The 12,684-nt window shown below is 40.6% G+C and overlaps 1 protein-coding gene across 3 annotated transcripts in view; it reads left to right on the forward strand.

The window, feature by feature from the left end:
- Positions 1-12,684, forward strand: part of BICC1 (BicC family RNA binding protein 1) — a 261,793-nt gene that overhangs the window by 83,385 nt on the left and 165,724 nt on the right. For all 3 annotated transcript variants that reach the window (XM_058672038.1, XM_058672037.1, XM_058672039.1), the window contains exon 2: positions 5,932-5,978. In XM_058672038.1, the coding sequence (XP_058528021.1) occupies positions 5,932-5,978 (47 nt within the window). The remainder of the gene's footprint in view (positions 1-5,931; positions 5,979-12,684) is intronic.

Genomic DNA, 12,684 nt, shown 5'->3' on the forward strand with positions numbered 1-12,684 from the left:
ATAAAATATGGGCAAACACTAGGGAAATTATAATAAACTTAAAAACGAATTGTTCAGTGTAAAATATGGAATGATTTACCTGTGCAGTTGGCCAGCCATGTTTCAGTAGTATTGAAGCAATTTATTCGTGGAGTTCTATGTCATGAAAATACAGACAGTTGCTTTTGTTGGCAGAATGATTCTAGGACTTCTCACATGCGGGAGAGATCACATTGTAGACAGTTTAAAAATCCTGCAAAATCATCACGTGTGCGTTCATGTTATTGTAGAGTAAAAAGATGAGGGAGTAACAGTGTACAAGATTGTGAGGCTCAAAAGAATCCTTTTACACGGAACGTAATCAAACTTCAGAAGTCATGGGGTGCCAGGAAGTAAAGCCTGAGTTGGCTCATTTCACAGGCACCTTTCCCCCTTCCAAACATAATGCAGAAGAAGTGATTAGAGTCAATATATTGTAATACTTAGCAGTTTTTTCTTGCACTCTCACACCCAAGTGGTCTCCCTGGAGGATCCCTTTACTTTTCAGGTCTGGTGATAGCTCTCCACCTGCAGTCCTGGGTTAAGAGCAAAATGTCCATGTTTTTAGTACTTTGTTCACAACCAGGCTAGCTATGTTAAATTTATAAAAACTTTAATTTGGAAAGGGTTGTGACTGATATGCCATCTGGGAAAGTTATCAGTAGAACTAAATTTTAACTTTGGCTTTTACTAGTTGGGTGGCTTTAGGTATTATTTGCTTCAGAGCGATGAGTTGGATGAGTTGGATGAGTCTGGTACCTTGCCTATTTCAAGTCATGGGCATAAGACCTAAATATTTGTGGATTGGAGGAGTGAATTTAATGTTCCTTTGTGGATTTGTGAAATGAACATTTTCAATGCCTTCATAGACATGAAGAAATCTTCTGCATTGACTTCTCCCTACCCCGTTTCTCACTTTTGAAGAGTTTATATTTTGATAAGGAAGAATTTTAGAGTAAGTGAGAATTAGAGTCTCAAATGTTGACATTGGGTAAGAGAAGATTTGAATTACTTCCCTGCCTTTTTTGGCTTTTGTGGCCTTGGCAGCTTAGCTTCTTTGGCACTAGTAAAATCCTGCTAGGAAGACCCAGCAACTTGGGAATGTGATGAAGACGCTCCCCAAGAAGTGCCAGTAACTGACACTCACCATACCTTTCCACTGAGAAAATGATCTCAAGAACCTACTCAGGACCATTGACCAGGATGCCTCCATAGTCAGGAAGAAGCGGACTCAAAGTTGCAGCTTGTTCCGTTTTGTTCTTTGGTTCACTTACCATGGTTTTATTTATCTGCATTCAATTGTGGTCAGAATATACTACATGGAAAATTTGAGAAATAAAATTTAATAAGTCACGTAGTATTTTTTGTAATATTAAAGAATATTTGAAAGGCAGAGATCCAGAGATCTTCTGTTTGTTAATTTACTTGCCAGGTGCCCACAGCAGTTTCCCATGTGGGTTCAGGGATTCAGTGCCTGGGCCATCATTACCTGCCAAACTGCACATTAACAAGAAGCTAGAATTGGAAGTAGAGCTGGGACTGGAACTCAAACCCTTTTTGAGGTTTATTCCAGCAGGGCAGGAACAGGGTGGAGGGGAAGGGAAAGGGAAGGGGGAGGGGGGAAGGGAGGCCCGAGGAAGAGGGGAGAGCAAAGAAGAGCAAGAGAGAGAGGAGAGGAGAGGAGAGGAGAGGAGGAGGAGAGGAGGAGGAGAGGAGGAGGAGAGGAGAGAGAGAGACCAGAGAGCAAGCCGCACTTGGGGGGGACCTTTTTGTCTGCCAGGTGTAGGGGGCGGGGATTGGGAGGGATTGAGGCCAGGCCCCCAGGGGATTGGCGCCTGCAGGTGAATGCCTAGGGATGATTGGCGAGTGGGCGGAGTTGGGGAAGGGGCTGAAAGATTGGGGTGGGATTCTCAGGTGGAATGCCAGGTTACATCCGATTGGTGGATAGCTAGGCCGGCCGGAATTTCGTGAGCTGTAAGGAAGAAGGAATGGCGCTGGGTCCAGGAAAGGATATTGGAATAACTCCTTACATTCCTCCCTTTTGTTAAAGGGAGGGGCATTGTTCTCTATGGCTTCTAGGAGCTGTTTTTTCTTGGCAGTGGTTACAGCCTGGTGGGAAGAATGGGAGATGGAGGGACGCTTCTAGTCCTGCAAAAGAAACTGGTTAATGGTTTGATTAAAAAAAAGAAAAAAATTTTAACCTTTCCGTGGATGGGAATGGAGGGAAGGGTTATTAAGAGTCCTTTTGAAAAGGTGGCTTGGGTTGATTTTCTCTTAGCCAGGCCTTCTTGTACTCGATTCTTCATTACTCCTGAATGGTCAGCATAGACAGGGTAGCTTCACCAGGAACCAGAGACCCTGACTACCTATCATCCTATCTAACTCCTCACATTTCCAAACAGAGGAGTGAACAGGGATAAAGGGACGACGACCGCTCTAGCTTCTTCGAGCTGAAAGGGGGCGTTGTTGAGTAACTGCAGGAGTTGGGGGTTCTAGAGGTTCCTGGTAGAAGCATACCCTTTTATATTCAAAATAGCATCTTAACTGCTGTGCCAAATTTATCCCCCAAATCTGTTTTGAGTAGAAAGGTAAAATCCCTAGGAAGTGAATCATCATTTTGTCCAGCACATCAGTAGTACATATGCTATTTGCCCTGGAACTTAGTATGCATCCTAGCTATCAGGTCAACTTTCATAGTGTTGTAGTGTTTTTGTTCAAGTAGCCCCTATGTAGTTGCCTAGTGATAGATCATGATGCAAATATCATCCACCTAGCTTTATCTCATCATGATGGCCTTAAATCACAGGACTGAATGTTATACAGTGATGTGTTTTCAGAGAGAGAGGTCACATACAACATATCCCCCAAATTTTTATTATAGCTTGTTGTTTACTTGTTATTGTCAGTTTCTTGCTATGCCTTATTTAGAAGTTTCATTCTAGGTATGTATATAAAGGGAAAAGATAGTATGCCTAAGGCTTGGTACCCTACAGTTTCAGGCATTCGTTGGGTGTTGTGCAACATATTCTCCTTGGGTATGGGCTGACTAATGTATATAAACACTCTGAATAAGGCGATATATTTTTGTTGTCAGTGAATATGCCATTTCTGGCTTTCTATCGTCTGTTTCTTAAGTTTGCTGTAGGTGCAGTTTGTGTGTATGTGTGTGTGTAGTACAGTAAATGCAGAGTTTGGTTCAACTAAGGAAGTTTCTCCTTTATTCATGTAGGAATTGAAGGGGTGTTCTAGACATTCTGTTTATAGTCTGTTTGATGGACTTGAGACAAAGGGGCATTTCTTATCAATTTTAAGCTATAAAGGACTTGCCTCTGGGAAAAGTAATGATTATATGCTTTGCTTGATGAATCTTTGAAAATATCTGGTTTTGAACATTTACTTTCTAAGGAAAATTATATCACTACAGTGCGTTCACATTTCCATGTCATGTTCTGCTGCTTTTATTGCTAAGTGACTATGTGTCATTGAGGACAGCCCCTTGTAAATACTGTTAGTCCTAGACAAAGAACCTGAGAGCTGGCTGAGTTGAGACATCATCAAGATGTTTGGTTTGTGACATTAGATCTGGACAGGGACTTGTTTTCTTGCCGTATCTGCCAATTTATATCAGCATTTCTATTTTTAGAAAGCTTTAAAACTGATGTACTTCCAAGTTAGTGAAAATTTCATTTTGTAAATGAGAAAAAATCTTTCTGGAAAGTCGTGGGTCAAATGGCCCACATTACTATGCTCAATTCATGTGGCTGTTGTACAATTTGTGCAGAAAGTAAAGTGAAAATGATGTTTACATTAGGGACTATTTTGCTTTTGCTGCTGTAAAGGATTGTCGGAGGCCTGAGAAGAGTTCCCCTAGGCTGGAATCCGGGTGTCAGTAGGGCTATCTCCATAACATAGTCCTACCTCCAACCCATCCCCACCCACCCAGGCTGCAGAGGCTTATCCATTTTTTTGGACTCTTGGAGTTTGTGCAGGCACCTCTGCTCCTTGGCTCATGGCCTGTTTGCTTCCTCTTCAAAGCTAACAGTAAAGTGTCTGAACAATCTCATCTGTGGTGTTTGCTTTGGTTGTCATGTCCCCTCTCTTCTCCATCCCTTGTCACTCACTCCACCTGCCTGACCTTCCTGCTTCCTTCTTACAAAGATGTGGTTACATTGGGCCTATGGATAACTCAAGAAAGCCCTCCTATTACCAGCTCTTTAATTATTCCTCCCAAATCCCTTTTGTCCCATGTTGTCAGCAGGACATGAATGTGTTTTGTCTTGAAGGAGGGGTGGGTTAGTCTTCTGTAATGTACATTAGAATACAGTTCTTTATTATTTGTTTTTAAACTCTCATTTTCATGTTTCTCAAAGTATCTTTAAGGTCACCCAGAAATATATTTTGTGCTCTCTAGATCATGATCTTTTTGATTTAAAAAGTTAAATATTTCAATAGCATGGTAGAAGATGACTTATGCCTAACAATGAGCTTTAAGTTGGTGGAAAATTATTTACATTTGAATACTCATTACTTCTTTGAGGACAGAGGTTCTTTGTGTCTTTAATCTTCTGTGTAATTGAATGTTAAAGTGATAGTAGGCATTTGTCAAAATTTGCTAGATGGGAAATGGAGCAGCTGGAATGTGAACCGGCATCCATACGGGATGCCAGCACATGTAAGGCGAGAATTTAGCCAAGAGAGTATCACACAGAACAGAGAGAACACACAAGCATGTGCTGCATCTCCTGTGTGCTGATTCATTCCAAACATGCTTCAGCAGGGCTCAGTCTGAATCTTCCAATGTGGCTGGTAGGGACACAAGTGCCGACTCATCACCCACTGTCACTCGGGATGTACATTAGCAGGAAGCTGAAATCCCCCAGCACAGGCACTCTGATGTGAGATGCAGAGGTCTTCAAGTGGTAACCCCTATACCAGGTATCTGCTCTAATTGTTCAGTGATTGATGCATCCCACTTATTGGGTCTTTAATCATTTCAGCAGTGGAAGTACACCCTCACTCCACACACTGTATATTCCAGACTTCTCTCTTGACTCAGTTTCTTGTGTCCTGGCTGGGAGGGTACCTCTAGTTAACATCTGTTCCACCCTAAACCTGAATCAGAATTTCATATGGTCTTTTCCTCCTGGAAGGTGCAATTTGAAGTCACTGCAAGCAATGTACTATTGTCTCTTTGCTCTTTCTGCTTTTAGTCAAATTCTCCACCCCTTGCCACAAATGAATCATAAATGTTCATAGCCACAAGACTTTTGAATCTAAACAGAGAGGTGAGATTGTAGCAGTCATTTAGATATAAATAAATAATGCTGTGCTTCAATAACTTCCAGTTAATCTCATATGGACTTTGGCTGTGATCTTCATTGATATGTTTAATTCTTAGGTTGTTTTCTTTCTCTGTACGTGTGAATAAGGAATGAGTTCAGGCAGTGTATGATACCTCCTGAAATCCAAGTAGATTTTATAGTCATCATAAAGAGCAAAACTGAAGCAACACAGAAGTGGACTGGGTTAGATGAGCTAATGGTTGACAGGCAGCCTTGTGCCTTGCATTGATTACAGACACAGAGGAAGCATTTGGGGCCCTACCATGGTTTACTTGCGTAGTTAGATGTGTTCACACAATTCCTGAAGACTGGAAGGTGAGATGTTTGTCTCAGTATTCAGAGATCTGTGAGCTTTTCCAAGAGTATAATATAATCTAAAGCTATGTAGATGAGCGGGATGGTGTTTCCTTCTGGAATGGCCTTGCTTGCTTGTTCTGATGCAGTGGCAGGCTCACCACTGCGAGAGAGCTGGGAGGACGACTGTGCACCCCAGTATTCTGGTACTAAAGAGTTTTTGAAGACATACATTGAAAAATCAGACTGTTTTAAACGTATACATTTTTATTTACAGCTGCTGCTGAAGGAAAGGGCAGAAGTGGGGAAGACTTTTTTCAGAAGGTAAGTTGGTTTTTACTCTTGCATTGAGATAAGCAAGTGATATCGCTGACTCAGCAGCTACACTAGAGCTTCTGAGAGCTTTACTTTGATGTGAGGCAGAATAGGTTTTGCTCTGTTTGCCGGAAATACTCAATGTGCCTGCTCAGGGCCCTATGGTGCTGATGCCTTGTAAGGAAGCCTGTTACGGGTGCAAATCTAAAGAAGCTTCTGTTCAAAGGAAAGGAGGCAATGATTGGCCACTGGCTTTTCTCTTACTGTTGATCCTTTTTTCTTTCTTTCCTCTAACATTTGCCTGACCTGGAGGTAAAAGGGAAAGGCCTTCTTCATTTTCTGTAAGCATGACAATGGGCAGGAAATATCCTCTTAGATACACTTGCTCATAAATGACAACCATGCTCTTTTCCCCTTGTTGTGTGAAAGTTCTGACCTACTGAGGCCAATGACCCATAGCAAGGGGAGTTGGCAACTGGAGCTGATTGAAGGATGAGAATGTAAACTTGATGAATTTTGGTCAGATCCATTTCTCATAAGTATTTCTTACAAGGGAAGATATCCATCCTTCCAGAGAGACTGATTTGAGTTCATTTTCTTTTGTTCAGTTGGGCTTATTGTATTTGTATCCTGATGTTGGGATCCAGCAATTGCTGTGGAGGGAGAATGGACTGGACATGCCATTAAGCATTTGGACACACCTGTGTGGAGCTGGAGATGGCCTTTCAAGCCTCTTCATACTCTTGCCTTACTTTTTGTCTTATGCCTTCATACTCTTGATCTGCTCTTCTGTCAGTTTTGTTAATCTACATTTCCTTCCAAGAATATGAAAAGCAAGTATTTTGGGGCTGACACTTAGATTGTTGTTTTGTTAATTGGAAATATTTAATCACAACCTGCTGTAGGCATATGCATTGCAGAGACCAGAAGGAGCCAGGTTTAGTCCTTGCCCCACAGGAAATGTGGACGTCTGGATATGTTTGCAAAAGTAGGTACCAGGAGAGGATTAAGCCCCTGATTGTGACTGTAGCGTGTTAGAAGTACATCTTGAGATTTTTTTTTTCTAGGAGAGTAAGTGTCAGCTGGATGAAGAGCTTGGCTGGAATAGGTTAGAGTTGCATTCTGGGTAAAGAGGGCTCAAAGATAGGAATTATCACCTCAAACATTTGGCTGGCATATAGATAGGAAGATTGAGTGAAAAACGAGATACACTCATACAGGATGAAGTGACTTTATTGTCCAGGGGATGATTTTTTCCTAAGTGGATTTTAATTAAGAAAATCTACAAAAATGGTGCCTGCCAAACAGAGTATACTAGACCACCATTTTTCTGCCCTGCTTTAACTGAGGTTGATGTGCTGTGGCTGAAGCTTTGACTTAATGTTGTCTTATATCCGGCTGTTCCTTAGTACATGGGCACTTGAGAGTGCTCTGCCTTTATCTGACAGGTTTTCCAGCATGGGTGAGAAAAGAGAAACAGAAACTGTAGCTTTTCCTTGGGGGGGAGGAGCTATGTGATACAAGTACGTGCTGCCTATGGAAGGCTTCTTTAGTGTTTTGTTTTTATGTAGACTCACACAGTAAAAAACCAGACTGGTCAGCTTTGTATGATTCAGACAGTTTAAAAGCAGAATAAAAATACAGTTGCATGCTAATAAAGGACTTTTATTCTTACAAGATTTGCTAATATTTATCTCTCTTTACGGAATTATGTATGCATTCCAGCAATGTAAGTGATAACACATGTGCAGATCTTGAAACACATGTGCATCCAACAGACGAAGAGTTGGAATCTACATTGCATTCTTGGTCACTGGTTGAGGTCTCTGAGCTAACTGTATAGTGTTCATTTCCTCATTTTCTTTGACTCAGTAGAAACTGCCTTATTGATAGTGTCTATAGCATTTGGGAAAGACTTGTAGCTTAACAAGAGATAAAAATTCCAAATTCCAAAATAGTAATTTTTGGTGTTTTGATCACATAGGAGTAGAAGATAATGGTTGAGTACTGAGTAGCTCTCTGTAAGCTTCTGTCTGGTCACATTACACATTGGGAAATGTTAAAGATGAGCAGTAGGACACATGGCTACCTACTAGCATCTTCAAAAAAGTACTTTTTTCCTCCTAAAGTAAAACAGGTGTGAGGGATCTATATGCCTACTGTTGGAATGATTTTTGTTTTTAGTGTATCCCAGAGAGTTGAAAGCTCAACACTTTTGATTACTTTAGTAACATTTGTTAAATCTGGGAGGTAACTTAATGCAGCTCATAGTGGCTTTTCATGAGCTGAGGATTGGAAAAGGATTGTAAGCTTGTGGAAAGTACATTTCAGAGGGTGGAGAGAGAAACAAAGACATAAGGAATGACAGAGATACATGAGCGTTTTGTGAGAACAGTTCAACAAGTTCATGGGAAAGGTACATAATGAATAAACCTTTTGATTTTCAAGTTTTGTTTTGAACCAAAATGTAACATTAATTCTATTTCTGTGAACTTTGGAAGATATTCTTGTATGTTACCGTTCTTTGTACCATGCAAATACATGTGAAGTCACAGTGTGAGTTTAATTACATTATACTAACTGTAATTTGTTATTTTCATCAAAGCTTTTGAATCAAAAAAAACCTACCACAATCAGAACTTTAATTTTTCCAATTTACTTTTCAGTTTAACAGATATTAAGAATGTCAACTATGATGTCTCAGATTTGAAACTATCACACTAGATGCTTAGGTAACTGTACACCAGCACATCCTTTATATGGTCAGAGTTACTATTTAGTCCCCAGATCTTACCCAGTTTTCTACATACATTCACTACATGAATTTGAAATGCTTTGTTTACCTGTCACTGTATTAAGGAAATGAGCCACGGAAGCTTTTATATAAGAGAAAGCTAACCGGCAATATTATAGGTTAAAGAACTGTCTTTGTTTTACTCATTTCTCCTTTCAATGAGTATATTCTATCTTGTGAGTAACTTTGTTCTAGGCTGTCAGATACCTAGATTCTAACACCTACCTTTGCTGTTCCTTATGGTATGGGCTTCATCTTCACAAAGTCATTGCCAAGTCCATTTGTGAGTTGATGAAATCTTAAAAGGAGGTGTATCATATTGTGTAGACCAATCTTGGGTGTGGTATATATCACTTCCACTCATATTCCAATGGAGAAAGCTTCATTGTAGGGCCTCTCTCAATTTCAGTAATGAGGTGAAGGAAGGATCTGGTAAGGGTAGAGAAAAAAATGACATTGTAACTATTATCCACTAAAGTCATATTGATAAGAAAGTGTAGCCAACATGTGATTGTGTGTGTGTGTGTGTATGTGATACATTTTCAGTCAGTTGGATTTATCATACCACAAACTGGCAGGCTTAACCATGAAACACTTGCTACATCATGGTGCTGGAGGCTGATGGCCCAAAGGTGAAGTTATCTCCAGGGTTGATTCCTTCAGAGGCCTGTAAGAATCCATCCCATGTCTTTTGGTTTGTGATCCTTGGAGTTGCTGGGCTTACAGAAGCAGCACCCTCATCTCTGCCATTATCTCCTTGGGCATCTTTGTGTCCAAATTTTTCCCTTTGATAAGAACAGCAGTTGTAGTGGGCTGCGGGGTCACTCTTCTGTGCTGTGCTTCATTGACTTATTCCATCTGCAGTGACTCTGTTTGTAAATAAGATTTAATTCTGAGGTATCAGGGGTTAGAATTTCAGGCAAGAAATTATTTGAGAATACAGTTAAAGCTGTAACATCTTTTGATGGAGGAAATGATAATCAGTAAACATGTAATTTACAAAAGTATTTACACTGTAAATGTTACTTATTACGTTTTTAAAGATTCTGTTTTTAAAAGCATTTATTTTTGTTGGAAAGGCAGATTTACAAAGTGAAGGAGAGAGGAAGTTCTTCTATCCATTGGTTCAATCTCCAAATGGCTGCAGTGACTAGAGTTGAGCTGATATGAAGCCAGGAGCCAACAGCTTTGTCAGGGTGTCCTGTGTGGGTGCAGTGTCCCAAGGCCTTAAGTCATCCTTCATTGTTTTCTTAGGTTACAGCAGGGAGCTGGGTTGGAAGTAGAGCAGCCTGGACATGAATCAGCACCCATATGGATTACTGTGCTTGGAGGTGGAGGATTGATCAATTGAGCCATTGGACTGGCCCATTATTACATTTTAACATTCAATCTGATCGATAGATTTCAACTCTAGTCATATAATTTGTTTTTTCATATTGCAAATTATTTCTGCTTTGTATAGAATATTTATAATTGTCTTTCAAAAAGAGTAAAAGAAACCGTCTGTAAAACTACTTCTTAAAGAGAATAGTTCATGCTTCCTTTATCCCCTTTTTACTATATTAAAAAATTATTTCGGATATTCTCTTATCAGTTGATGGGATTGCAAGTTAAGCTGTTTTGTTGGGTATATTCCAAATGTTTTTCTGTGTTAAAGTTGCAGAGTTCTTCTTTAATTATGGTTTTGTTATCCTTTGGCTCCAACAATACTTAAGAAAGTGGGAAATGGATGCAACTTTATCAAGATTCTCCCTAGGGCTCACCCACTGAAAGCAAACTACATGAAGCTCATGAAAATGACCTTCCAGGTTCTTAATGATTCTTTGGGTATTTGATCAAAACTCATTTGCTGCTTATTATGATTGGTTTTCTTTTTCTTTTGTGGAATGAAGATGGTCATGTCCTAGAGGAGAAAATGTGTTACAGTATTTTAGATAGAGAGGGAGACAGTGATTGTATTTCAAATGTGACTCATCAAAAGTGAAATGCTTTAGGGATCTGTAATCCCAGTGGCTAGAGAAGATAAATCCAGTCAGCATCAAAATCAATGAAAGCCAAGTTTTTTATACATTGGATTATGTACAGTATTTCTCCCTATGGTATACATCATGTGTTTTAAATGTGGGAGTATTGAAACTCCTGTTGTATGTTGAGTAATTATTTGGAAAACTAACATATAAATGATGACTTATTTGGAGGGCTAAAAGAATAACAAAAGTGAAATACTTTTGGGTGGCTTATGTGCTATATTTTTGTCTTCAATCAACAGATAAATTTTTGGTCTTTTGAGACTAGAATTTAGCAAAATTGACTTCTGGGGAATATTGCTGGGAGGAATCTGCGGCTCATCTGTACCTTACAGGAGTATCTTAAATAGTCTTAGATGGAGATTCTTTAAATCATCATGTGAGAGGGTGGAGTGGGAGGCCAAAATGATAAAATTGCTCCTACTTTCTCTAACAGTCATTGTTTGGTTCATGTTGGATTATTTTCTTTAGTTACAGAAATGTTTCAATTAAATCTAAATGCAATTAACTTCTGCCTTATAAATATGTTTTTTCCAATACTGTGACTTTATGCATATAATTAAAACACTGAAAATGAAGTTTGAAAAATATTTTTTAATGATTTTTACATAGTTGATAAGGGCAATAAGAGTCAAGGGCTCCCTTTGTATCCTAATCAACTAAGTAAGAAAAAAAAGAGTTAAGGGCTACAGGAAGGTGGTGGAGACCATTATTGCCACATTCTCTTTTTTTCCTTCCTGTATCTGGGAGAAGGGGAGAGAAAAGAGGAAAAGGCACACCCAGCATCCCAAATGCCTCTGTACCCTGGGATGGAGAACAGCCACCTGAAACCAACCCAGGGTCCCTGATGTGGGGAATGCTTTGAGGGTACTGCTCAAGAGGTGTTGATAGTTCAACAGTTCTGAGTTACTGCTAATCTCACCACTTCAAGCACAATGAAATATCTCCAGAATCTACTGGTTGACATAGTCCACCTTAGAGTCTCCGTTTGCCCAGATATTCACTGCCAACACTTGGTTGAGGTAGTTGATTGATTTGTTCTGTCCTCCATCCTCTTATTGCACCAGATGTCCTCTGCAGACTCCAATGTACTGCCATATCTTCCATGTGCAGCTGGATATGCTGTCCATTGCTCCATCTAAGCCACTAAGGAGGCCCAGCTAAGACACGTGCATTCCACATCCAGATCATGGAACCTGCAATTCTATGATTGGAGTTCAGCAGTTCAGTTGGGGGGATCCCTGAAGAAATTTCATCTGAGGTGATCCCAGATCTGATTCTTGCATGTGCTCGCCAATACAGGGTCCAGTCTGTCACCCCAGTCAGCCTATGCATATGCTGGTAATTGCAATTGTTGGGTCAGTTCTGTCTCCAGCCCTGTCTTCTACACAAACTGTTGGGTGTTGCAGCCCAGCCCGATGCTGCCCACCACACACTCAACCCTCACACAAACCAATGTGTGCAGTGGAAGCTGCAGCCTAGTCAGAGCCACCTGCAATAACCCCCACCAGGTCTACCCCCTGTCCTGGTTCCTGTACTTGCCACTATGTGCAGCAGATTAGTCCAGTCTGTCCCATATCCCATTCAGCTCTCATGCATATCAATGGGCATTAAAGCCTAGTTCAGCCCAGCCAGTCCCACTCTCCAGCCCGTACATGTGCTGGTGGGTGCCACTCTCTGTCAAGTCATGTCTGCCCTTAGTCTTGGTTCTTTTGCTTACCAGTCGGAGTGGCAACCCAGAAGGAGGTGCCCACCGTTTCCCTCCTAGGCCCACCCCCCAACTTCAGGATCTTGCACTCTCCAGGTGGTTCTGCAGTTTAGTTTGGCAGAATTTGTTCCCTGTGCCAGAATCTACCAGCTGATGCTGTGGCAAAGCCCAACCCACCCACAGCCA

Source organism: Ochotona princeps, chromosome 13 (assembly GCF_030435755.1).
Source record: "Ochotona princeps isolate mOchPri1 chromosome 13, mOchPri1.hap1, whole genome shotgun sequence".
NCBI classification, from domain to species: domain Eukaryota; kingdom Metazoa; phylum Chordata; class Mammalia; order Lagomorpha; family Ochotonidae; genus Ochotona; species Ochotona princeps.